This window comes from Rhipicephalus sanguineus, chromosome 1 (assembly GCF_013339695.2).
Source record: "Rhipicephalus sanguineus isolate Rsan-2018 chromosome 1, BIME_Rsan_1.4, whole genome shotgun sequence".
NCBI classification, from domain to species: Eukaryota; Metazoa; Arthropoda; class Arachnida; order Ixodida; family Ixodidae; genus Rhipicephalus; species Rhipicephalus sanguineus.
This window is the reverse complement of record NC_051176.1, coordinates 307,378,304-307,406,068: the sequence shown is the minus strand read 5'-3', so window position 1 is coordinate 307,406,068 and position 27,765 is coordinate 307,378,304. Positions and strand designations below refer to the sequence as shown.

The 27,765-nt window shown below is 46.3% G+C and overlaps 1 protein-coding gene across 2 annotated transcripts in view; it reads left to right on the top strand.

Annotated features, from left to right (window-relative positions):
* LOC119379410 (insulin-degrading enzyme) overlaps positions 1 to 27,765 on the top strand; it is a 439,455-nt gene that overhangs the window by 208,565 nt on the left and 203,125 nt on the right. For both annotated transcript variants that reach the window (XM_049411974.1, XM_037648727.2), the window contains exons 15-17: positions 1,814 to 1,840; positions 1,903 to 1,985; positions 21,941 to 22,085. In XM_049411974.1, the coding sequence (XP_049267931.1) occupies positions 1,814 to 1,840; positions 1,903 to 1,985; positions 21,941 to 22,085 (255 nt within the window). The remainder of the gene's footprint in view (positions 1 to 1,813; positions 1,841 to 1,902; positions 1,986 to 21,940; positions 22,086 to 27,765) is intronic.

The window sequence follows — 27,765 nt, the reverse complement described above, 5'->3', positions numbered from 1 at the left end:
TCCAACCAGATCAGCCGCCTGCGTGATGTCGCGCTTCCAAGACGTCGTGCACTGGAAGTGGGCAGTTTGAAAACGGGTTTGGCTGAGCCGCTGTGATCGGTGGCAATTCGCAGCTTTAAAGCCTTGTAATAAATTACACAGTTTATGCACATAGCTTAAATCGGTCTGTAAATGTTTCTTAGGACTTGCTCTACCGGCCCAATGTGTTCGTAGAAAATCGTCAAAACCATTTCAGGGTCCCTTTAAAGGCTTGTTTTTCTTCCTTAGAGACAACCTGAATGAGAACCAACAGACAATCAAGCCAAGGAAAGTGCAGGGGACAGTATTTGTTGTAATTAAGCCAAGGAACGCCTAGGAAAGCAGGTTCGGTCCCTGCTGGTGGCAAGTTGTCTTTTCGTCCACTTTAATTTCTTCACATTTATAGATTGTCTGTTGGTTCTCATGAAGGTTGTGTCTATCAAAGAAAAACGAGCCCTTAAAATACTCCGTCTTTTCGTTCATTCATAGCGAGGGTCTCATCCTGGCAGACTAGATGCCTTCAGCTAGTATGTGAGGGATTTTCGGTCAGCTGCAAGTTCGCAAAATGATGCGGTGGTACTTTGCCCCCCCCCCCCCCCCCCCCCTCCAATGGGGAATCCTGCGCTGCTCACTGCCATTCTCAGCTGCATTTCCTATCCCCTGGTATCCCTTCCGTGGCCCTAACTGACTGCCTGTTGTCTGCCCTACACATTACGTGGCCAGCTGAGATAGATTTCTTTCACCTAATGTCAACTATAATATCGGTTACCTTGGTTTGTTCTCTGACCCATTTTGCTGTCTTCCTCTCGGTTAATGTTATGCCTATCATTTTTCATTCTGTTTCATGCTGTGTGGTCCCTAACCTTTTCTCCAGTTTCTTTGCTATCCTCCAAGTCTAAATAAGCCCCATATATTAGAGCGTGCAGTATGCAGTGATTGTACACTTTTCCACTTAGGGACAGTGGCAGATTGGCTGTCATTATTTGGGAATTCCTGCTGTATGTGCTCCAGCCCATCCTTATTCTTCGATGGATTTCCTTTTCATGATTAGACTCCCCTGTTAGCACTAATTGCCCGAGGTATACATATTTATTTTTATTTACAAATACTGCTGTCTCAGTTATTGAGACAAAATACATGACTATTGCACAGGCTTCAAAGCTTGGTTGCCAATCATGAACGCTCTCTTTTGCCAGGCTATTGATCATTATCTTTGTCTTCAGCATATTCAAATTTAGCCCGACTTTAATACTTTTTTGGTTTGTCTTCAATCATTTTTCACACTTTGTCATCATCAGTGCTGAAGAGCATTATATTATCAGCAAATCATAGGTTGCTGAGATATTCGTCATTGACATTTATTCCTATTTCTTTCCAATTTCGTTGCTTCAATGCTGAGCATCTCCTTGTCTCACCCCTTTTTCTATTGCAATTCTATTGCTTTTCTTGTGGAGAAGCAAGGTAGATGTGTAGTCTTTGTAGATGTTGGTTTAGGCATTTATCTATGTTTCAAGTATTCCTTGGTGACGTACTGCTTCCAAGACTGCTGATATTTCTGCTAAGTCAAATACCATTTCTTAATTTATGAATGCTATATAATGGGGCTTGTTTTACTCAGCAGATTTCTCATTTACCTGATTTTGTTACCTGCCTTCATTAATTTGTACGCTTTTTCAATGTGTTCTTTATATTGAAACTTGTAGTCTGTGATGTTGACAATCTGGCTACTTGTTAGTAATATACACGTTTGTATTCTAACAGTAATGTGCATGGCCACAACATTCTTTTTATGCAGGGTGAACAACTGCCTGTGATGATCAAGGTATGTGTATAAATCCCACATTAGGGTCTTTTGAAAGGCTTTAACGAATGTTTTAATTTCAGAACACAGAAGGTACTCGTGTGTGGTTTGTTCAGGATCACACATACAACCTCCCCAAAGCTGTGCTTCATTTTGAGTTCAAAAGGTATGGTGAAGACACTTTTTTTACTTAGGTTAATCATTGTGAAGGTGAAAAAAGAAAGCAAGAAGGCTGGTCTTTTTCTAATCATCAGTAAGACAAAAGTTATGGCAACTGGTGGAAAACAGATGATTCAGATAAAGTGTAACAGGTTTTGTAAAACATTATTTTTCTAGGACACAGAATAGACAAAGGTGGCAACTCTACAAAGGAAATTTGGTGAAGGAAGAGGGTGTGTCCAGATAAGGTCGAACACGAGGTCCCAGTCACCATTCCCGATTTTGATGAAATTTGCTGTAGGTCTAGGCATTACACCCAGAACAACGGTTTTGAAATTAGTTTCGCGAAAAAAAATTTTGTTTGCCTGAAAAAAAAAATATACAAATTTTGGCTGCAAAAAACACTTTTCCGCCAATTTCGCGATTTCTGAAATTTGAGCGGGCCTAGGGAAAAAAGGGTGCACTTCTCGGTCACAAATGCGCAGCCAGGTGTCATGGTTCAGCAAGCGTTGTCTTGCGATCAGCCGCTTGAAAAACCCGCAGTAGCGGCCGCTCGATGCTGTGGGCGCTCACATTACATGAGTGCCACTTCAACTCCTGATGAGCTCCGCTTGCGCGCCAAACTACGCTCAGAGGACGAAAGAGAGAAGGAATGCATCAATGTGAAATATAGAGGCTATTAAGTGCCAACAAATGTCATAATATAGAACGAAACTCTGCCGGCAATTTCGCAGTGCATGCCTTCAATACAGCATGCATGTATTTTTTTCCCTCTTGTTATGGCCGCAGCCGCAAAATATCGTGAAAAGCGCTCGGCTTGTGTTGAAAATATCTGCGGAGGCACAACAATACAGTATTGTAAAAGCGGTGCTTTAATGAAGCAAAGGACTTGCACTCACTTCTTTTGACAGCCGGCTGACATAAGTGTTCTGGCACGAGATAGAGAACAACTGCAATTTGAGTTGTTCGACCATCGGAAGCACGTATGAGACATTTCTTTAGATGTCAATGGCTTGCTTTTGTGTCATATATTGCTGATAGAGTGAACCTAATTATCTTTAGGCCATCAGAAGAGAGAAAGCAACACATGAGCGCACTACTGGAGGCTCTCACTGCAAAATTACCGGCAGAGTTTTCGTCGTATAATATGGCTTTTGTTGGCACTTAACAGCCTTTAACTTTCATAGTGATGCATTCCTTCTCTCTTTCGTCCTCTGAGCGTAGTTTGGCGTGCAAGTGGAGCTCATCAGAAGTCGAAGCGGCACTCATGTAATGTGAGCGGCCGCAGCATCGAGCGGTCGCTACAGCAGGTTTGTCAAGCGGCTGGTCGTAAGACAAAGCTTGCTGAACTATGACACCTGGCTGCACATTTGTTGGTGTGGAGCTACTTATTTGTGATTATGTCACGTATAAGTATTTTGAACAACATATATCAGAGTTTCAGCACATAACGAACGACGCGGCCACTTGGTCACATTTGACGCATTATAACTTGTTAGCAACCAAAATAATGCAAAGTTTTTTTATGTAGAATAATAGATGACGTCCTTGACTTCAATCACAGGGATTTTAAAAAAAATTAAAAATGGCCTTTTTGAGAAAACTATTTTCAAAGTTCAGCATTTTTGGTAAATCACTTACGTTTCAGCCCAATTATCGAGTAAAATAGAGCGCGATAAAAACACGAAAATTATTTTAAAAGAGAGCGAAAGTATCAAAGTTAATATGTACTGATTTTTATTATCCTCACTTTAACTTGTTTGCAGCAATAAATTCCTCAAATACAGGTATTTTGTGCGATTTGCCAAGTTTGTGATTTTTTTCTTCAGAAGTGCTTCGACAAGCAAGGAAAATAATAGACTCATAAGATTGTATTTAACTTGTTCTTTGAGGGGAATAAATATTGTGACTGAGAAGTGCACCGTTTTATTCCCTAGGTGCGCTCAAAATTCAGAAATCGCGAAATTGGCGGAAAAGTGTTTTTTGCGGCCAAAATTTGTACATTTTTTTTTTTTCAGGAGAACAAAATTTTTTTTCGCGAAACTAACTTCGAAACCATTGTTCTGGGTGTAATGCCTAGACCTACAGCAAATTTCATCAAAATCGGGAATGGTGACCGGGACCTCGTGTTCGATCTTATCTGGACATACCCAAGAGCATAATGGTGAAATTTTTAAGATTTTGAAAGCCGAAGGTGTTTGCCTTGAAGGAGTCCTGACAGAAAAATTCTAACACAATTTGACTGTTATATCGCACTGATGTGATGGGAACACAGAGGTGCCATCTGTACAATGTCAGCCACAAATGCAGCCTGAAATGTAGTTTAATTTGAAGTTCGTGAAAGCGCTGAATCTGAAAGTGGAGCAAAAAGTGTTGAGGTCGTCATGTGGGTATGCTTTGTAAAATATGTATGTCACAAGTTTGGCCAGGTTACCAGAGACGTGTACGAGATGGACAATGCTGGTAGCGACTCCTGATGATGCAGAGCCGAACCAGAGACCCAGAAACCTAACACTGCAGCAACTTACCTGGTTACTGACTCTGTGTAAAGCATTGAGAGTAGGATAATCATGAACTCATAGTATTCTCATTATTTTTTCTACAATAACAGTAACACGACTGCAACAAAAAAATTCACACTATATTATAGTTGGACAAAATGCCACAAAATGTCACTAACGGCCAGCTGCAGCCGTCAGCGGCTCCGGTAACCAGGTGTCCGCAAACGTTAGGAACTCTACAAACAAACCAAAGCTTTCTGCTGCTGGGATCGTACTGCATAGTGGACGGATAACTGCCTCAGTGCTCCATCGTATATACGTGGGATTTGTGTACAACGCAGCGTTGCCCTATACAAGTATGCACCAGTAAAGCGTACATCACGCCACTTAGATGTTAAAGATACACACTGCTACAGAACGCCAATGTAATTTCACTGCTTCCTTCTTCACTTCTCAACATATGCTACTTTACATATGATCAGAGTGAAAATGTTTCAGCATGTCTAACACTGTGGCTGCTCCAGGGCTTACGAAAATCGTCTCCTCAATTGGACGACGACAAGAACAATATTGCAATCACCGGTGAAATTCATGCAGTGAATCGAGCTTTTCTAACTGATTTTTACACTCTTCCCAGCTCTCGCCAGTCGCCGCACTAGATAAGCGTCATAGTTTGATGATCAAGGAAACAAGCACTCGCCCCGTTCAAAATGGCAGATGAAACAGCAGTGCCGATGACATGGCAAAAGGTCATCAGTGACTTCATTGGTATTTGCGGTCACGTGATAGTATATGTTCGCGAGCCGGCCGAGTAAGTCATGAGGCCTCCAAGTGCTCTTCGAAGTTTAAGCTGCATCTAGTCGTAAGATACGAGCATATAAGTACACCTTCGTCTTGCGCTGTTACAAATGAGTTTCTTAGCTGTGATCAACAAATCAGCAGCCACTGACTAAGAGCCAGAAACAGAGGTTCACAAATTTTGTGTCAGCTCTCCTATAAACCAAAAATACGCCTGTCGTAACCACACCTATGCAAATCGATCACTGGTGATCGATGCTTTGAATTGCTGGTCTTGGCACGTTGAATTTGTTTCTCGTGCACCTAGTCCAGGCACTCCACTTTTAGAATTGGTTCGAATTTTCTCGCTGTGGTGACATAGTGATTTTTGACAGACCTTTTTTTGCTAACCAATGTGTGTGTCTTGTTGGGAAAGTAGATGTACGCTGGCGCACTTGAGAGAAATGCTTGCAGCTCGTGGTTATGCTTAAGTAACATCAGTTTTGTGATCAAACGAACCCTTGCAAGTCAAATACCAAATTATCGCTTCAGCTTTGCGTAGTTAAGCGGGGTTCGCGGCAAATACTGAGCACTTAATTAACATATTAACATATTAACATATTAACATTAACATTAATATTAACATATTAACATACAGTGAACTCTCAATTGAGTGAATTCCAAGGGACCCAAGGAAATATTTCACTTAACTGAAAGTTCACTAAACTGAATATTCACTAGAATATGGAACAGCATTGGGCACAGCAGACATTAGAGTCAAAAGTGTGAAATGCAATTTATTTTGAAAAGAAATCTGTAATTTTCATTTGGACTGGTGCCCTTAAAGCGCAAGAAGAGACAAAGCTTTCCAGAGAGTCTACGTTTCTGTGCACTGCCTCTGGCACAGCTTGTTGCTGATCGAGACACGAAGTCTCGCAACTTTCTAACATACTCTACCGCCTCGACTAGAGTTACAGGATTTGAACCTGCCGCCGATGGATGGGCGATTTAGTGGCGGCTCGCATCGGCTATGCCAGTGCTGCAGTGCACAAAACTTCGTTGAATTGATGTAAAAAATGAGCCTGGGTCCGCGGATCAAGTTCGTTCAACTGAAAAATTCACTATTCTGAAATTCGTTTAACTGAAAGATTTTTGCATAGAATGCATAAGAAAATCGCCGGGGATTTTCTAAAAGTTCGTTATTCTGAAATATTCGTTAAACCGACGTTCGTACAAGTGAGAGTTTACTGTATTAGCATATCGAGCACTTAATTAACAAAGCTAATCGCATGTTAGGCTACCTTCGTCGAAACTTTTACCATGTTCCTCCTTCCTTGAAACTCCTCCTTTATAAAACACTAATTAGATCGAAATTGGAATACGCTACACCGGTCTGGGATCCCACCCAAGCAAACTTAATTCATGCTCTAGAAATGGTTCAGAATAACTCCGCACGTTTCATTCACTCTAATTACAGCCGCACCGCCAGTATAACTTCCATGAAATCAAACCTTTCCCTCCCATCATTATCATCGCGCAGAAAAGTGTCACGCATTGCCTTGTTTCATAAGACGTATCATCATCCTGCACTACGCGATCGCCTCATCCCTGAGCCATCTTATGTATCCCATCGCACAGATCATCGTCATAAAGTCGGACTCCCTTCATGTAATACTGCGCACTTTTATCATTCATTTCTACCACGAACCTCTCGCGATTGGAATGGCCTTCCCGCGGACGTCGTGAACATTATTCATCATGAACAGTTCCGTAATTCCATAGCTAACATTGTATACTCAGGCTCTTTGTAAACTCACTGTAAATTGACATTCTGCTCTATTGTTTCATGTGCGTTTTCTATTACTTTTTTTTGTTTTTTTTTCGTTCCTCTGTTTCTTGTTTTTTGTGTCAAAGTGTTGTTACCACTCCCCCTCTGTAATGCCTCTGGCCCTGAGGGGTATAATAAAATGAAATGAAATGAAATGAAATATTCACGAGAGCCTGGGCGCACAACAAAATGCCTGATAAGTGTACTGGCAGGCTTTGAAGCTATTTTGGACGTGGCTGTGCCGATTTGACTGCTTGAGTGGAATAAAAAAGCATGAATTCGTTTTTTCGCACTGCCCGATTTTTCAGACGATTTTGCGGTCCCTAGGGAGTCCTAAAAATCTGACGTTGACTGTATCTTCTGGAAGTTCGAATAGTTTGAATAGTCAAATTCCAGTGCGAATCGAATTGAATAGCAAACGCTATTGGAAAAATATTCGAAAGTTCGAATATTCGCACACCCCTAGTAATAATTGCCTCAAATTTATGCCAGCTATTTATTAGAGAGCTGTTGTTTGGAGTCAGGGAAGATTTGATCTACCAATACTTGTTTCCGAAGGTGCAGCTGGCTTTTTCAGCCAGTTTCCAGCAGTTTTGCTTCTCTTGTTAACCCTTTCAGGGTCAATGACGTACACTGTCATCCTTTATGAAAAAGAACAAGCGAGAGCGTGGCCTGCGCTCTGCGGTGGCTGCCTACAGCTCCATCAACCGACAGCTAAAGAAAGCACGTCCGCTTTTGGCGTCATCTATTGGCAAACAACATAACGAGTCACAGCCGGTGGACAAGCGCTGCTGGATTACATTCCCTCTCTGCTCGCGCAATGGGCGATGCCTGCAGATGGCACCAAAAACAGACATGCTTTCTTTAGGTGTTGGTTGATGGAGCTGTAGGCAGCCGCTGCAGAGCGCAGGCCATGCTCTCTCTTGTTCCCTTTCATAAAGGACGACAGTGTACATGTATGTGCCTGTATGTTTAAAAAGCGTGCCTTTTTTGATCATTTCTTTTGCTTAGCATGCGCTGCCACATTGCTTGAATACATTGAATTTTTTTCTTGCACCGATGTCTCTCCGGTTTTTTTTTATGCTTTAAAACTATAGCTGTGTGCTGGCTATCGCTTGCGCATCCAGTTGCACGCGGGTGTGCGGCGGCTAGTTTTGGTTTTGTCCTTTGGGTGGTTACCGCTTATAGGGGAAAATGTGCCGAGGAGGGGCGCTGCGGTGCCGGGCGCTGCTGTTGAGTGTGGAGCAAAAACCTGTAACGCGACTGTACACCTCTCCGCTCTCCCCTTCACGCCACCATGAGTTCTCGTTGCTTTGCACGCACGCTGCATGCGCACTGCACATGCTTTCGTGTGTTTCGTGGCTCGCGAGGCGTTCTAAAAAGGTCTGCATGACTGAGTACTCCTTTCGTAGCTGCAGTGTGGCGAAAGGGCAGTGTCTACTCAGCCTTGTAGAAGATGCAGAGCAGGTAATAGCAGACGACATCGTCCTGGTCTGGGCGAAGGGGTTTTTGCATAACGAAATATTTGTGGTGCAACTGAGAACGAAGAAAAACGAGAGAAAATAGGATAGGGTGCCAGATTCACTACATTTGCCCAAGAGACAGGATTGTGCTGTTTCCCACAAAATATATCTGCAGCAAATCCGTGTTGCCTCTGTTGGCTACCAAGCATTTCCATCGGCACTGCGTAAATAGGCAACGTGTATCACCGCACAACACAAATAGGACATATGTACATGCATTTCGCTAGTACATCCCCTGTGATATAGAATAGCGGCAGCAGCTTAAATACAGGGTGGCGCGGAGTCAACTGACGTACTTCAGCTAGGGAATTTTAAGTGCTCGTTCCTCTGTTTGTTCCAACCTTAATGAAAACCAACAGATAATGAAGCCACGGCAGGTATATGGGACATTAATTGTATTGGAGTAATTGTGATGTAAATGCGAAAAAAAGTAAAGAGGACAAAAAAGTTGTGTTTCCGTGGAAAACTGCCGAACTAATTTTAAAGGGGTCATGAAGCACCCCTTGGGCTTGTTGAAAAAATACATCCCGCGGAAAGCTAACACGGCTATGAACTGCTCAGCCAAATATTGCAGTCGTGCACGCCTCATAAAGGCTGCTAGCGGAGCGCGAAGTTGCTGTTTTCTCAGGTGCCCTCTTTTCAAACAGAGGCCGGTTCTCACTCTCGTCAGTGGACGGAGCGCCTGCCAGTTGACGTCGCGTATCTGCTTCTCCGCATTGCAAAAGACATAGCATCCTCATTGGCCGATAGCGGACATAAATCGAAAGCGGCGTTCAGATCAGATGCACTTCTTGCCACGGGGTGCCACCACTTGCCGGCGCCACACTCCTCAGTCTGCTAACTTTACATGGTAGCCACACTCGCGCACGCAAATCACAGCGGGAGAGTGATCGCGTTTCACGACGCGCGCTGACGTAACTTCTTTCCCCCGTGCCATCCCTCCCTGTGTAGCTTCAAGCACGCTCGTTGGGACGAGAAAAGAGAGAAAGCGCTGAGAGTGTGCGCCAAACCCCCGTAACTCCGCTCGTTCTTGACGGATTCGAAAAATTTTTGCGGCAATCGATTCGGAAGGCAGCAAACTCCGATACTGAAGTCATTAGATTTACTTGAAAAAGTGGTTCATGACCCCTTCAAGTAAAGTTTATTCATTCATTCATTCGTCCACCTTACTTTCTTCACGTTTATATCACAGTTACTACAAGACAGTTAAAACAAAACATTAAACGTGCCCTGTACCTTCTTTGGCTTCATTATCTGTTCATTTTCATTAATGTTACATTTCAAGTAGTCATATATTATATACGGACGCAGGAAAAAAATAGGTAAGTGTCTATAAATAGGACCAAGTATGTCATTCATTTACCACCAATTACACGGGCATTTCTTGAAAGCTACATCTGGCAGATGGCCTCCTTTTAAATCAATGCGTTGTTGCAAACACTTCTTGAAGTCACACATGCGCCTCCATTGGTCCTCATAAATCGCTGTAGCTTTCTTCATCAGTGGCTTGCGATTGCCATCGGCAGCTTTGTCAGCAATTTGAAATGTGTAAGTTGGCTCCGCACCGCACTGTATATAGCTTCGTAAAATTTTATTATTGGTGAAAAGACTGAGGTTGAATGTACTGTAGTAATTTCTGCTTTAATGCCGGCACAACCAAGGCGCGGACGTGCATCACCCAGTAACTCAATTGATCAGTGCAGTTGTGAAGCAGGAATGAACTCGGGTTATATTCAGTGCTTTGTGCAGATGGTCATTTTCTCTGCACGCGTGAACTCCGACTACGCATTGCTAGTACATGCAACAAAATTTGTTTAGCTTGTTCAGTGCACTTCAGTAAGCCATTGTCGCCTGTTTTCTTGGTGCCATCTATTTTGGAATCAGTAGAATTTTACGGGTGGAATCAACCCCTTCTTGTTTACAATACTGTTATGACAGTTAACAAAGCAGCAGTAATTACCAGTCCCCTGTCGGGGCAACATCGCAGAACGAGAGACGTTTCACGTGCAGTGTGAGCTTTGCAAGTGCGTGGGAACCGAGGGGTCGTTGCAGGCTGCTCAAGTTCGCTTTCTTTGGTAAGGGATGTGGGAATCGAGCGCGCCCTTCCCTTTGGCGCCTCGTTCCCCAGCTAGCGCGCGTGTTGGCCCCGCGCGGCTCGAGCGCCGGGAACCGCCGTTAATCGGCAGACCACGGCGGCAGCGCCAGGCCTCTTTGTCTGGTGCGAGCCATGCGTCAGCTTCCCGGCGCAAGCGGGCACGTGTCCGGGCATGCTTCGACATGCTCACATGCTCACGCCACCAAGCTAGTTTACGTCACTGCGCAACGCCTGTCTTCATTGGCCGCCAGTGACAACCCCCTTCCCCCTTGAGCTCGCTTCTGGCAAGCCCGCGCGAGATGCTCTCAGGCTGGCACGAGAGGTTGACGCACTGCTGAGCAGGCGGCTTCTCGTTCGTGCGTTCGACGTCGGCCCTCGTGCGTGAGTCGTCGCGCCGTAGGCAAGCGTACTTGCTCGGTCTTGCGGAGTTCCCTATACGGCCTGCAAGCCCGTGAGTGTCGCACTGTGCTGCATCTTGGGTTAATAAACCCGTTGTTGTTGTTACCCTGCCTCGTGCGTGGTTTCTGCGCCGTGTCGGAGAAAACGACGAACCCGGCCGCAGCGTCGTCGCACGCAGCGGCAGTGGAGAACGTCGCGTCCCTACACGGGCGCGCTCGTAGGTAAGCCTAGTGCAAACCTATCTCCACAGGGAATGGCTAGTGCTGGCGTCGGCGGAGGAACTTGACTGGGTCTCCCCTATTGCGCCCGCAAAACTGATGGCTGTCTGGTTTAGAATTTCTCAAAGGGTGATTGCTTGTTAGGTACTCTCTCATTTATTGCTCCCTGAGGCACGATTACACCTGTTTCCGTGCAGGTGCTGGCTTAAACGATGCCGTCGTGGTTGCGTTTCCTGTTTTGGGGACTCGGAAAAAACCGCTTCTGTCTCGCTGGCGATAAAACGAAGGATTATTATAGGTTTCTCACTTGTTCTTGCTTTCCGGACGTGCGCACAACCATACAGTTTTAGTCAGTGCGCTTGGCCGCACAGTTCGCTTGCGCTATGGAAGTGCGCACCGGTTGTTCTGGTGCAAGTGAGTCGAGCAGCGATTCCTCCGAATCGCCGCTCACCTGCCAATTCGGAATCTGATTCATTGGATGTCAGCCTGTCATACAAGGAGTAACTTTGAGTTCAAACTCGGATGTTGATGATCGAGCGACATCTTAAAGGTGTGCACAGTGACTCAAAGGTGACTTTTCTCCCTCCGTGTTTCCATATGGCGCCACTTCGTGCACTTTTTTTTGTATGTCTGTGAACTATGCTTATTGCAATGCATCATTTTTTAAGTCGTATAAGCTTTTTTTAGGATTTATCTTGCTGTTACTCATGAATAAACCACGTGCATGTAACAACCCAAGCGATTTTTGTTACTTTATGGTCACCCTATAAAAATTACGACAAATATTTTTCTCAGATAGATTTGCCTGATGAATTTAAATCGGCAATAAAAAAAATCGGCACCAAGGGGTCACATGTGGTGAAAAAATTTGACCCTGAAGGGGTTAAATCTGACAGAGGGCTGCATCCCGTTTCTCTTGTTGCTCCAATGGTGTTATCATCACACGTGTCTGCCAAAAGAAACTCGTGCCGCTCGAAACTGTCTTGCAACCGCGCCTGAATTTAGCAACGAGGATACAAGCTTTGAGTCCGAAGATGACGGTACCTCAGCTTGAAGCTCTGACGGTGACTGTCTTTTATGTCAGCCCGGGACATCCGCAGCTGTTCAGCGGTTGGTTTCGTTTACGGCCTCAAGTGGTCTCCTCTGGTGAGCGGGCTTAGCTGCCGACCTTTGTGCACAATATTAGAACTACTCTGGTTATGTCTACGTGCCTGGTCATGCTCCCCTTTCATGAGATGCTGAAAGGGGGGGCTGTAGTTCACTTTGCTGACAGTGAGGCTGCAGACGAGTGTTGGTGTACCCTCCTCTTGTATGCCATTGCCATGGCGACATGTGGTGATGTGCACGATCATACGAGCTACCTGTTGAGTGGTGTTGCAAAGGGTGGTGAGAGCGTAGTAGTTATTATGATGGTTTGACTGCATCCACATGCTCAGGATGTGTCCCGAGAGGCCTCGCTAATATTTCTTGTTTGGCCAGCATAATGCGTAGCCATTGGCTGGGATCTTGCAGGTTGGGTTTGTTGCTCTTTGAATGCCAAATATAGAAGAGCTCTGACTTCTTTATGGAGCAGGCGAGCCCACAGTCACGTCACTGGTTCTCCACACTGCTGGCTGCTTGTTACAACTTGGTCTCTTTTTCTCCAAGTGAACCCTGTGTGGCCCATATCGGGATGTCATCCACATAGAGTGCATGGCAGACTCCCTCAAATTGTTGAAGTTTCTGCTTGAGGCCTATCATAGCTACAGCACGGGGGAGATGACAGACCCCTGCAGGTTTTCTTTGTGAGGACATTTACTGATGAAAATTGAGGGGCACTCAGCCCTATCATAGCAGTGTGATTGCTAAGGGACGTCTTGACGTATTTATAGGTTTTGTGGCTGCAGTTGAGGGCAGCGAGTCTGTCAAGGATAGCTCAGTGACTCATATTATCAAAAGCACGTTTAATATCTAGGGCTGAAAGGTTGCGAGCCCTTTGTTGGGGTACTGTCTATATTCATTATTAGCCCTACTCTAAAACTTTCTCGGTTTAGGCCTTCAATCAATTTTTGAAATTCCTTGCTGTCATTTCTGAAGAGCGCAATGTCATCAGCAAATCAGAGGTTGCTAAGATATTGCCCATTGACAATTCTGCTTATATGGTGATAGCTTCTATCAAAATTATTTTTCTTGCTTGGCCACATCCGGGCCAAGCAAGGAAAATGTAGTTTCATATTCTGCGCCGCGTGTGCCGTGTGTTAGCACCCAATATGGTGTTTTTGTTATTGCTGTGTGTCAAGTAACAAGTATGAGTAGTCACAGAGTTGGTAGCAGTAAATGTAAAGATCTTGCAAGTGATCGCGATCGTTCAGGAAGCAGATGTCGCCAGCGAGGCTGGTGTCTTGCTAGCCATCCTGATCGGTGAGAAAGACGCCGCTTGTTGGCGGATATCGGAGAGCTCAATCTTGTGATCCCAAGCTCCAAAGATGCTGTTTTAGACTTTGTAAAGAATAAAATAAATTTCCAGGCGAGAGCAATCATAACTAACAGGTGCATTTACGGCAAGTGACATTTCTTTTTTTTGTTTTTTCGATGAGGGCACTGCTGCAACAAGTTTCAAGCAGTCAGCCAATATTTTTTGGAGCTGCTCGCATTTGCCAGCCACACTGCTGCCAGCTCATTATGTGGATGTTTAGCGACAAAGCCGAATCATAAGACTTATGTTGAACACAGTGGCAACTGAAATTCCCAACCCCGGCGAGTAGCACTTGCTCGATTTGGTGTATGGTGTTGCAAAACAGAAAACGTGGCCACCATAAGCGGATGTGCTATAATTCAGGTTGTTGCTGGGCTTTCACTGTATTTAGACCGCAGCTGTAGTGCTTTTATTTTGTTAAGACAGCAGTTATATGGACATTCTAGGATTAATTCTGTTGTGGTCATCTTCGACCTAAAGTCCAAATCAATAACATTGCGCCACGCGTCGCATGTTTGTCTGCAAATGGAAGCACGCAAGAGCTGCTGATGAATGAAGCTTAAAGGGGTACTGACACGAAAATTTTCAGTTTTTTTTTTTGCGTCAAATGAAAGGCCAAGCCCTCAAAAGCCTAGATAATGTACTGCTAAGTGTGAGTGCACACTGAAAAAGTAATTACAGTACGTTTTGAAGAGCTAGTTTTGGTCCCTACTGTACCCTGACGTCACAACATGGGGTGAGCTTCTTGTCACGTGCTTGCTCAAGATATTGTGATGTTTCCACAGCCGCTCTGTACCGGGGCTCCATTGGTGATGCACAAGCGGCCATTTTGGAAGTTTTGGTACCTGATGTCATCACATCTAACCAGACTGCTGTGTGAAGCCACCAGAATCAGTACTGTAGCCTGACGGCAGGCGAGTATTGATGTCGTAGGTGTGCCATGGGAAAATTGACTTACTATCAAAATATAATATCTTATCAGTATTTGCTGAGCTTCACACTTGCTCAGAGCCATCCCTGTATACACGAGATTTCTATGGCAGAGTAAACTTGCCTTCGAAAAATGTTGTCAGTACCCCTTTAACTCTTTCCGTACCACGCCCACTGAGCATCGATAGCCCACTATCGATGGTTTGAATCGCCGCTTTCGAGGCCTTCTGCACTTTAGAAGCCTTTTTCTTTTATTCAAAATGAAAGAAAAGGAATGCCTACCCTCAACTATGTTTTCGCACGGTCACATGACCACATTTCACTCGCCTGTGACAACCAAGCGCACGGCCAATGAAATGAGCTGAAAACTCCTATGTAGCGGAAGCTCGCACACCATTATTGCCGGTTCAGTCCAATGTATTGATGACGCCATTGCCACAGTAACAAACAACGTGGTGCCTGACCCGCCACGGTGGTCTAGTGGTTATGGTGCTTGACTGCCGAGCTGCAGGTCGCGGGATCGAATCCCGGCTGCGGCAGCCGCATTTTCGATCGAGGCAGAAATGCTTGAGGCCTGTGTACTCATATTTAGGTGCACGTTAAAGAACACCAGATTGTCAACATTTTCGGAGCCCTCTACTACGGCGTCTCTCATAATGAAATCGTGGTTTTGGGTTGTTAAACCCCAACAATTATTATTATTAACTTGGTTTTGTTTACACAGTAAGGCATTAGAAGTGGGGTACCTTGACTTGTCAGAATTTGAGCGGGCGCTACTCTTTCTAAGCGAGGCTTTGTCCGCCATTCCTTACAAAAACGCTTCTTGTCAGTCCCTCCTCTCATTCTCATTTCGCAGCCTCTGTCGTGCCTTGTAGTTATAGGGATCTTTTTTTGTTGTGACGTCGTCTATTTTGGGTTCAATGAAAAAGCAGAGAAAAGACAAAAAGAAACCCAATAGTAATCTTAGTCTTGATGCCACACCACAATCACTTCTAACGTTACATTTATCCAATCATAGGACTGCACGCTTCTCCCCGCCCGCAATAGTTCTGGTGAGCGCCACTACGTGTTGATGCAGTCGGCAGCGATGTAGTGACTTTATTGCGTGAGTAAAATACTAAATCATTTGATGTCGGTGCTCAGACCTATGGCACAATTATGCCCAGCCACCAGTCTACGCAAATCAGAAATAAAAGGAGGCGAAAATGTTTGAGGTCTGTGTACCACATATATGCATTTAGGTGCACGTTAAAGAACCCCAGATGGTCGAAATTTCCGGAGCCCTCCACTACAGTGTCCCTCATAATCATATTGTGGTTTTGGGACATTAACCCCCAGATATTATTGTTATAATTAAATGAGAAATAAAAAATAGGTGTTTCGAAAGTGTTGGAGGGGCTTTTTAAGTCTTTACGTCTCCATTCTTCATTAACTAAACAGGACACATCAACACTTGGTTAGTGTTGGATTTTACACTGATTGATTTTAGAGCACTGTATTCATGTGGTTCATGGTCATTTTTTATCAACTCACTTTGCCGTTGCAACATGTATTCAAATGGAAATTCAAAAGAGTGTGAAGGGGTCCGCTCTATGCACGGCTGGTGCAGAAGCCTAGCTCCGGTCCCAACCGCAAATAGTCGTACCGTGCACGTGTCAACGTCCCCTTCCCGTAGCGCGAGTCATCGCAGCTACGACGGGTTCGGGCGAATAAGGCAACAGGCTAGAACAACAAACAACACTTTATTGCTGCACTAGCAATAACGCGTAAATGTCGCGTAGAGGGATAGTCCGCTCTAGTAGAAAACAAAGGGTAACGCTTACACCTTCGGTCGATGTTCGGCTCGTGGAACTTGGGGCGGTGAGGTGGTACCTGGCAGGTCAGCAGAGCAAGAGAGACCGTCTCTCTGCCTGGTTGGCAGTTTTGTTCACCTCCCGTGTCCCTCCCCACCGCGAGGGTTGTTTCCCTCGCAGGGCGAGTTCCCTTTCCCGCGAGCCGGGATGCGAGGAATGGCGCGAGGAGCGGCGGGAAAGAAGGGGTTGCCCGGAAAGGGGCGACGGTGCTCCTCTCCTAGTAGCTCCTTTGCTCCCACCGTCAGTTCGCGATCGCGCCAGCGTTAAGGAAAGGAAATGGGCGCGCGTGCTCTCCCACATCCTCCTCCCCTTAAGAAAGCCCTCGGACGACAGAGACTGCACCATGAGGTAATATTTTGTTATTCCTCATCGAGGAAGGCTAGGACGGATCGGTCTAGGTCCGTGCCCTCCTGCGGTTGGCCCTCTGCCGTGGGTGTCGCCGCTGCCTCCGAAGTAGCCACCACCGGCCTCGTTGCGGTCTTCGCTGCCGTGTCCACTTGCGTCATTTGCTTCCCCAGTCGTCGCCTCTGCTGTCACTGCTGCGGTAAGTCTGGCCTGCTCCTGCAGCCCCGTGGTCCGGACCGCGCCTTCTTGGGCCCCGCCTCGCTGGTCGTTGGTGGTGATTGAGAGGAGCGAGTCAACGAAGTGTTTCGTTCCAGGAAGCCTCTCCAGCATGGTTCGGGCTCCTCCGGTCTGGCGGTGCACGGGGTTTTCGGCGTACTGCGCCATGGCCTTAAGGGAGCATAGGCCATCGCGGTGTCCACACAACCCTGGCACGTCCCGGTGGCTGCGGCCCTGAGGCAGCTGGCTCTCCCAGTTGGGTTGGCATTGGTCTTCGGGCCTCTTGTGTGGAGGCTGGGCGGTGGGGCGATGGGGTAGCGTGGAAGTGGCGGTGGGATGTACCAGTCGACCTCCAGTCAGGCGTCCATTGCAATGTTTGCTGGTGGTGGTGGGGCTGCGACAACGACGGCGGAATGTGGGTGTGGGCTCGCCGTGAGAAGGCGGTCTCCTCTCCGAGCCGTCCCGGCGGCACCTATTTAACTTTTGCTTATCCAACATGCAGAGTTGTCTCCGCCTGTTTCGCAAGAAGTACCGCGGCTCAGGGCTCTTCACTCAGTTTCGAGCGTTCTCAGCCGCCGCCTGCGGCTCGGAGGGGGACTGATAGTCGTCCCCATGCTCCTCCCGTGACACATAGCGTTTCAAGTTGCATACGTGCACTGGTCCGCTGCTCGGTTTGCCTTTCATGTTCGCGAGCCGATAAACAAGCGAGGAAACCTTCTCTCGCACTCTGTACGGCCCGGACCATTTCGGTGCCAGTGAAGCTGCAAACTGTTTGCTAGCGTCGCTAAGAACATGATGGCATCGCAGCACCAGATCGCATCGGAACGTACACTTCGTAATGTACGTTCCGATGCGAGCGGTCGTACTGTGCCTTCTGTTGTGCCCTAGCAGTGCCGAGATTACTGCGTGCTTTACGTAAAACTTCCGCTAGCTTCTCGCGCAGCTGCGCTGCGTATTCAGCTCGTGCTGATGACGCCACTGGCACTCAACTGCGATCCGCGAGTACCGTCTCCATCGGATTCGGCAGTTCTCTCCCCAGGTTTAGAAAAGAAGGCGCATACCCAGTCGAGCGGTTCACAGTCGATCGCAATGCAAACCCAATCTCTGGAAGGTAGGTATCCCAGTCCTTGTGCCTTTCAGAGAACGCGACAAGCATGTGCTTGATGTTGCGATTGACTCGTTCCGTGGGGTTCGACTGAGCGTGGTAGGTGGTTGTTTTCTTGTGCTTAATGCCAAGCGTGGCGCACATGTCAACAAACACCTTCGCAGTAAAATAAGACGCGTTGTCTGTTATCAACTGCTCAGGGAAACCAAACCTGGTGAAAACCTCCATCAACTTATCCAAGATCACTCGAGCCGTCAGCTTTCTAAGGGGGGAAAGTTCTACCCACTTAGTGAAGTGATCCGTGACCGCCAGCAAGAATTTGTTTCTGCTAGGAGTTGTGGGGTATGGTCCCATTACGTCACATGCCGCGCTTTGCCAGGGAGTCTGTCTGTTGATCGACTGCATGAGGCCGGGCGGTCGTCCGCCTCGGGGCTTGACGCTTTGGCACACATGGCATGAACGGGCGTAACGAATCACATCCCGCTTCATGCCTGGCCAGGTAGCGAGGCGACACAAGTTAGCATAAGTCTTAGGGCCGCTCGCATGCCCAGCAATGCACGAGTCATGAAAGTAGCGAAGCAGTGCTCCTCTCAACTTGCGCGGTATCATGACCTTGAATGACTCACTTGTGTCATCGTCGGATGGGATGTACCTCAGCAGGACGCCATCAGAATCCAGCAGATAAGAATCCAGCGCGCTCACAGCATTACCAGCTGTTGCCGAGCGCTCCGCACCGACAGCAATACCAGCTGCCCCCATGTGCGCGGTGGCCTCGGCACCCGGCTCCCGGAGCCCGTCGAACACCTTTCGACAAAACGGATCTTTCTACTGAGCTTCTAACAGCTCCCTTCTGCTGAAAACAATCCCCGTGCTAACGACAGCCTCTACGTGGTTCACACTTTTGCCTTGAACTGACGTTTTTTCTACTGTTTCCGCTAGCGCTACTTCGAGTGTCTCGCTCTCAGTCCGTTCCGGGTCAGTCTCGTGACGGACTGGAGCACGCGATAGTGCGTCGGCCGCGGCATTGTTCTTGCCCTTGCGGTAGCGTACGGTGAAGTCGTAACGCTGCAGAAGCAATGCCCAACGAGCCAGGCGGCCATTTGGTTCGATCAAGCGCCTCAACCACGTGAGCGCCATGTGGTCCATCTCAATAACAAACGCCACTCCCTCGATGTAATAGTCAAACTTACGGAGAGCGAAAACTATCGCGAGACACTCTTTCTCTGTTACCGAGTAGTTCCTCTCCGCCGGCGTCAACGAACGGCTCGCGAACGCAATCGGTCGGAGGGCACCTCCATGCTCCTGAAGCAAAATTGCTCCTAACCAGAGGCGTAGCCAAGGGGGGGGGGGGTTGGGGGGGTTCAATCCCCCCCCCCCCAAAATTTTTCAGTTTTGCTTGCGTATATATACACGGACACATACAAATGCACGTACGAACATACATAAAGTATGGTTGAACCCCCCCCCCCCCCCCCCCCCCGAAAAAAATTTCTGGCTACGCCCCTGCTCCTAACCCCAGGTCGCTTGCGTCTGTTTGAATCACAAACTCCCTGTTCAAATCGGGTAGCTGCAGTTCAGCCGTGTTAGCCAGCAACTTAGTGAGGCGACGCAGTGTGGCCTCCTGCTCTTGACCCCAAGCCCAACGCTCGCCGTTCCGCAAGAGCTTTGTCAAAGGCGCCTGCACTGTCGCGCAGTCTGGAATGAATTGGCGATAGAAGTTCGCCATCCCCAGAAAGCGCCTCAGCTCGCCGATGTCTTTCGGCGACGGATAGCTGACTATCGCTTCAAGCTTACCCTTATTCGGCAAAATGCGACCCTCGTCAAGCGTGAATCCCAACAATGTTATTCGGGTCGCCGCTATCTGAGCTTTGTTCGGGTTCAGAGTGATGCCCGCAGACCTCAGCCTTTCTAGAACGTCTCTTAAGTGGCGCAAGTGCTCATCGAACGTTTTCGAGTAAACCACTATGTCGTCTAGATATGCGAGGGCGTGCTGCCACTTTGCATCTCCCAGAACTTGGTCCATTAGCCTCTGATAAGTAGCGGGAGCCCCCACCAAGCCAAAAGACGTTCTCCTGAATTGAAAAAGTCCCCTGTGGCATGTGAAAGCTGACTTCTCTCTGTCCCGCTCGTCCATTTCGACCTGAAAATATCCACGACCAGCATCGAGCGTCGTAAAGTACTTCGCCCCGCCTAGGTTGGATACTAACGATGAAATGGATGGAAGAGGGTATGCGTCCTTCTTCGTAACCTCATTCAGCCTGCGGTAGTCTACACAAAGGCGATATGTATCATCCTTCTTTGGAACTAGAACAACCGGGAAACCCCATGGGCTGTTTGACCTTTCGACCACGCCTGTGTCGATGAGTTCGTCCAAGGCGGCGTCAAGTGCTTTCCGCTTGGTCAAGCTAATCGGTCGGGGATTGCATGTCCAAGGTCGTGCGTCACCCGTGTCGATTGTGTGCTTGACCAGCGTAGTGCGGCCCGGGCGGTCAGTGAAAATCGCGTCGTACTCGTACAACAGCGACGACAGCTGCACCCTTTCCCTTTCTGGCATGCTGTGTGCTTCTGCCAAAAGCGGGTGCACTGACCTTCCCTGTACCGCGGCACATTGTTCTGGCGGGGTTACTCGCTTACTCCGCGCGCTTTCCTGCTCTCTCACTCGCGCTACTCCCTGCGATTGGCATGCCGTTGTCAATGCGGGTGCTTTCGAGAAAAGCTTTAGCGCGTCTCCGTTGCGCTCTCGGTAACCCCCTCTTGCAATGTCAATGACAATACCTGACTTGGCGAGAAAGTCTCGACCCAGGATTAGAGGCATTGACAAACCGGGAAGATGGACAAAGCGTTGTCGCCTCACGCGTCTGCGAGGAATGGCGCGAGGAGCGGCGGGAAAGAAGGGGTTGCCCGGAAAGGGGCGACGGTGCTCCTCTCCTAGTAGCTCCTTGGCTCCCACCGTCAGTTCGCGATCGCGCCAGCATTAAGGAAAGGAAATGGGCGCGTGTGCTCTCCCACAAGTGATATATCTTTTCTGCCTTCTGAAAGTAGGAAAGGTCTGGCATTGGTGCTTTATGTAAGCATAAATGCAGAACAGATATGTCATATTTGCCAGTGGGTTTCTTAAATATAGTTTTAAAAATTTTGTGTGCTATTGGAAAACTAAGTACATTATTTGTACCCAACAAACTTGGGTGTGTCCGCTAGAAATTTGAAGAATCAAGGTCTCAAAGCGTTTGCAGCATTGAAATAAGATAATCCATTTTATTATCCCTCTCTGAACTTGTCTCTTGATAAGCTATATTTATTAATCATTGAGTAGAGCCATAGGGTGTTCATTCATCATTAAAATTGCACCAGGTAGACAAATGAAGAAAGAGAAGACACGACAGGTTGAGCGCAAACTACCCACTGGTTTATTGTCTTGAAAAAAAAAAAACAAAAAAAACGTAACCATTATGCAGGCTTGCACCAAATGAGCATGCACATATGCTCAGAAAAAAAATTCGGAGGGAATGGTTGATTACAGCAGAGAGGGTAAAAGTGAAAACTGGTTTGTCTTTTTCACGACAATAAACCAGTTGGCAGGTTGTGCTCAATATGTGTGTTGTGTGTTTCTTAGTCTTTTTAAGATAAATTATTAATGATGTCATGTGTAGTGTGTTCATTGTTAATTTGTGGTGAGCTGTTGTGCCTGTAAGGAATATTGACGTTTTCTCTTTTCAGCCCTGTTGCATACCAAGATCCACACCACACCAATATGACACATATGTTCGTGCGGCTCTTCACGGATGCACTAAATGAGTACACATATGCAGCTATGCAGGCTGGCCTGAGCTACTCCCTTGACAACACCATATATGGCATCGTGGTAGGTGTATTAATCAGGCTGTCTTTGTGTCTGCCGTGTATGACTGCTTTGTGTGACATGCCATTCTGTGTTCCTTAAAATTGATATAGGGAAGAGTAGGCATGAAATGCAACACTTGCACAAACGAAGCATTAGTTTTCTTTTAAGCATCAAAGAACAAACCATGAAGGTCCGGGCAAATGCGGTCTCTAGCTGCTAACCTTGTACAGGACCGCATTACATATGCTAGTCACGGCCTAAACAAATTGCAAAAAATATTGCTTCTGAGTTCTTCTCACTGTTTGTTCACACTATCACCGAAGCTTCTAGTATGCTGAAATGTTATTTGCAATTTCCAGTAGGGATGTTCCAAAGGCAGGGTGCCATACGCTTGCTCTTTTAAAACCCAGCCTGGGCTTTTATAAACTCCAGCGGCTGCACCTAGCCGGAGCTAATGGCAGAGGCCACTGTTCCGCGGTGTGGATTGTAACCTCCTTAGAGAGGTGATGCTTCATGGTGTGCACCACACAGCATAGTGCCTAGTATTGTGGCTAGTATCATCTCCTACCAATCTGCTTTGCTGGTAGCCATTTCATGCTTACATCTACTCTCGATTGTGGGGGAGCTAGCCATTTTTCATATCTGCATCTGTATGCATAATTGGCTGTTAGAAAAAATACCTTGTGATATATTCGGAGCCATATTATAAATGTGACACATATTTCTGCCGTGGACTAAGCTGCTGAGGTTTACAAGAAAGCAAAACCCTCAAGTGTTTGCAGAACGCATACATACATGCACTGCAAGTGGCACACGTATGACAGATCGCATAGGAATGGTGAACCTGGTTCTGATGAACACAGCATTGAAACCTGTTGCATGCTGCAAAAGCAAAATAAAGTAGCCTTGCTTAGCATGGAAGATAGGTGGCAGCCTAAATTATGGCAACTTTATTTTCAGTGGCCTCAATGTTTTGTGACATCACGTGCTTATTATTTGCAGGGAATTGAGGCAGATGCAGCACAGCATTGAAAATTTCGGTCGCTGTTTTGCACTGCTTCAACATACGGCTTTATGACGAGCACCCACATGGTTATACAGGGTAGGCAGCAGTGCTGCACATAAGTGGAAGCAGCTCTGAAAAATTCGTAGGATAGTGAAATCTGTGACTGGTGGTAAAAGCAGTGCTGTACTCACCAAAAACACCTTTATTTGTGCTGACAGCATCTATTAGCTCCAAATGATTTCTTTGGGAATGTGCGCTTTCTTTAGCGAGTCCAGAATAGCCTCTTTCAACATCCAAATCATGAAGGGCAAGCTCTGCGGCATTGCTAAACAAACTGTGACTTTTTTGTTGCCGATAAAGATCATTTGCAAGATGCTACTCTCCTTGCCTGCATATGAGTGTTTCGTTAGTACTACTGCCTCGATGGCTACTTGTGCTTATCACTTGACATAGATAACGATAACACCAAGTCAGACATTTTCTGATACAGAGCATGTGTGAAACACTGAACTATGCTACTACCAAGCTGCATGATATGATGTGTAAGGCCCTTGATCTTGAACACAAGCTTGACCTTGAACACTCACTGCCCCGTGCACGTTTTCTTCAAATTTCTCTCTTGTGGGCTAACTGCCGTGTAAGGATCAACATGTGTGCTTGTTGCTTGTACTCTTTGAAGCGTTATCTTGGAATTTATTGCCTAGTGACACTGTTGTGATGATGGCAAGCTTCCGATAAAACAGCCAGACGAATATTTTTTCTGAGGGCGCTTCGATATACATGATCAGTAGCAGGGTGTCGGAACGGAACGAAAACCGGAAACGAAAAATGAAAAAAAAAACGATAATTTTGACCAGAACGAAAACGTAACCGAAACTTTAGCTATTATTTCGTTCCGGAGTGAAACCGAAATTTTTTCAATCGTTTTTCGGTTCAGGAGAAAACTTAGCAATCTGGAACAACTGAGCTCATGCAATGTGAGCATGTCTCAGGGTACAGTATTAGCGCGTACCTCACGCAGGAATGCCGAAGCAAAGATGCGTTGAAATTGTGTGAAAAACAAAAACAGTGGCAACCAGAGATGTTTATATTAACGCAAGTGGACTTTTGCGCGCCTGTCATACAGGCCAAAGTGGAGAGGGCATCGTCGGCGCAGAAGTTACAGCGAAAGCTGTTATGAGATCACAACAGCTGAATATGGCGCCATAGTTGTCCGCCACTGCCGGTGTCCGTGACCGCTATCGCATGAAATAAGAAAAAATTAAATGAGAAACAAATTTCTAGGATCGGATTAGATTTTAACCCGCGCCCTCTGCGTGGCAGTCGAGTCTTCCACCACAGTGAATGCTTTATACAGGCATCATGTCGGGCAAGGAATCGTGTTAACACATGTAATATAGCGTGGCAGAAGAGTAAAATAACACTCAGTCATGACACAATGCTAATAGCGCAATGAGTATCTGGTTTAATGCTTCCCACCAGTGTTGCGGAGTTGCCACTCCTGAATCGGAATGACTCCGGAATCATTCCACATTTGCGCGACCCTGGAATCGAATGGGAATGGAATGGGGACAACGTTTGGAGGAATGTAATGGGAATGGCATTAAGCGCACTTTGCAGGGAATGGAATGGGAATGAAGTTACGTGTTTTTCTGAAAATAGAGCGCGTTTTCGTCTACGTGCTGTTTTTCAAGCTTCAAACATTAGTAAGTCAGAGCCTCGAATTTAACAATAAAGCAGTATATTTAAACTGGTTTGCCGGATTAAAAGCACGGTACATTTATAAGCAACGCGCCTACTACAAACCGAGGCATAAGGTAGTGTACAAACAAATGCATTATCGCAGCAGATACTGAAGGGATTACTCCTGCGCGTTCGTTCCCATTGATACCCCCACACGAAAGTGCCGAATGCTCTATGCACAGCCTGATCTTTATCTCACGGGCAGTTTAGTACTTAGCACACCTAAATAACCTTTGCGACAAGGAAGACGTTGCATACCTGCGCACAGGCGAACACAGAAAGTTTTCCTCACCTCATCCATGCTTCCGAGGCGCGCTTGACAAACGTGAGTGCTGACGAGCAGTGCGGCCCAGTGTTCCGTATTCGATGCAAAGGCACAAGGTGCGTGAGCGGTTCACTGTTCCAACTAATACCAGCAGATGTAGAGGCTCTTGTTCCCCATTAAACAAATCTTAGTTTTCTCCATATTCACGACATCTCCAGGCGCGTGGCAAAACTGCTTAGTCTTCTTGAATACAACTTTTGTCGGCATAAAAATACGCTATGCAGTCATTTTAGCATACACACATTTAAGCTTAAACAATATTAAACCATCACAATTCGTTCAAACATGCTGACCATGCAAATTCTATAGGTAGCAGGAGGACTGCCCCTATGGGAATTAGTAGGGTGGTTGTACTGCACGAGATATGTCACCAAGCTACTATCCCCCGGCCTTAATAACGTGTTTTGCGTACTTTTGCAGTTCTTAATGCATCTGATAACATCAGCTTTATGGGGCGTTCAATCTTAACTCGATAAAGCTATCAGGGTGCCTTTCCTACGTTGAGGAATTACAAAAATGGAATTGAACTGCCTGGCCATTCCCGGAGTGGGAATGAGCTAAGTTTTGTCATTCCGAGGAATTGAAAGGAATGGAATTGCGTTAAGTTCTAATTCCCCGGCATTGGAATGAAATGGAGGCGCCCATTCCGCAACACTGCTTCTCACCCACTGCAAAGTGTTCAACCATAATTCTTCATCATCATCAGCCACAGCACAAAGTGCACATAATGCCTTACAGATGTGTAGCGGGTACGACGACTCTCGTAAGAATGACGAAAAATGACATAGTGGAAACTTCGCTACTTCAGAAAAATTACGATGATTTATGGCGTAGTGGGTACCTTTCATGTGTACTTGTATTAGTTGGTCTAAGAGACTCTACAATGGGCTCTACAAAGTCCGCTCTTCCAGCTTTCGCTGTGACTGTGCTGCGTCTTCCGCCCAGGCCTGGCGATCTTTTTATCAGAACAGCGGTCTCGCACATCAGAGTACACTCAATGACGTGCTGCTTCTGAGATCGTGCTCACCCCCTTGACACAAAGCATTGATCCCAATAAAAAAATTCGTATTTGCCTTTTGAGAAAATAAATACTATGACTGAAATTATACTGGTTTGTGCTAATTGATAGGAATTCGTGGTACAGTTACTTCCGCTCCTCTGAAGAACGTGTTTTACCCTTGTCCCACTTTCTTAAGAGGAGGGCAAGTAACTACAACACAAATGCAATGTTTTTTATGATTACCTTAACTTCAAATTTTCGCATTAAAAAAAAAACCGTTACGAACCGTTACGGAACATATTTTTTTTCGTTCCGGAACAGAAACGGAACGGAACTTTTTGTGTCGGAACGAAACTAATACCGAAACGAAAAACATTTCGTTCCGACACCCTGGTCAGTAGTGCTCTAAAAAATGGGCACTGAGCAGTGGCCGGCTTTCCATGGCCACCTGGACTGGTCGTGATGCTTCGACGTATGGAAGGCAGAAAACTTCAGTAGTGGGGAAAATAAAGACATTTGTTTGATATTTGTGACTTTTAAAAAGCCAGAAAGATGATACAGTTCAGACCACTTGAAACATAACCGCTTATAGTGCAGGACTGGCTACAACGCAGTCTTTTCAAACTCCATGTATATACCATCTATTGTGCAAAAAATAATTGCAGTGGCGTTTCACTCCATCCACGCACAGATGAATGGGTGCTACCATCGTGTACATTACCTACTGTACCATGCCTCTTTAGGTTAACCAGGATGGCTTTGCCGCCCTCGCTGTTTGGAGAGAGTGCATGGAGCATGGCGTCATTTTCCATGGGCACGTTCACCACCGACCACCAAATTTGCATAAACGGTATCCGAAAGGATATCAGCCGCTCCACAAACGAGTTGAGCTTTGGCAAGTGAAGTGGCTTGGGCCGGGTACATGTGCCCCATGGGAAGTTGAAAACCAAACAAGGCTCAGGGGAAGAAAAACCTTTGAACATGGAGTGTCGCTGGAGTTTTGATAAGTGGTCTTGTCTTGATCAAGGCAGCAACTGCCTACCTTGTGTACACTCACCCCAGCCACAAAAGTGGAGGCTATTGCGAAAGGCTAGGGTGTCAATAGGTGTGAGTAAGGGGGAAACGCATCAATAAGAGAAAGAAAGATGCCCTATATAGGAGCTTTGTTCTTCTTGAAAGTGGAGGGGGGGGGGGGGTTGAGGGGAAAAAAGGAAGGATCCCAAGTGAGCAGCAGCTAAACGAGAATTTCACGGTCAGGACGGTTAGAAAATGTGTAGATAAGTCTTCAGTCTCACTGGCTGTCATTGTATACCTACGATATTGGATAGATTCAAGAGCGCCCTTTGAAACATTTACACCTACTGGCTGGAGTGTATTAAACTTGTGAATAAGGTACAACTCTATATTTTCGGTCTCCTGGGAACTGGAAGTTTGATTAAAGTATGTAAAGTTCGAGCTCATCGAAGTTGTGACCTACCACATTAAAATGCTGTGCTGCTGCTTTTGGCAATTTCTTTGCTGTGTCTGCGCAATGCCCATCAATCTAACATTAATATGCTGTCCTGTTTCACCAATGTACCACTTGTGACAAAGTGAACATTTGAGCATGTAAGTAATGTTTGAACGA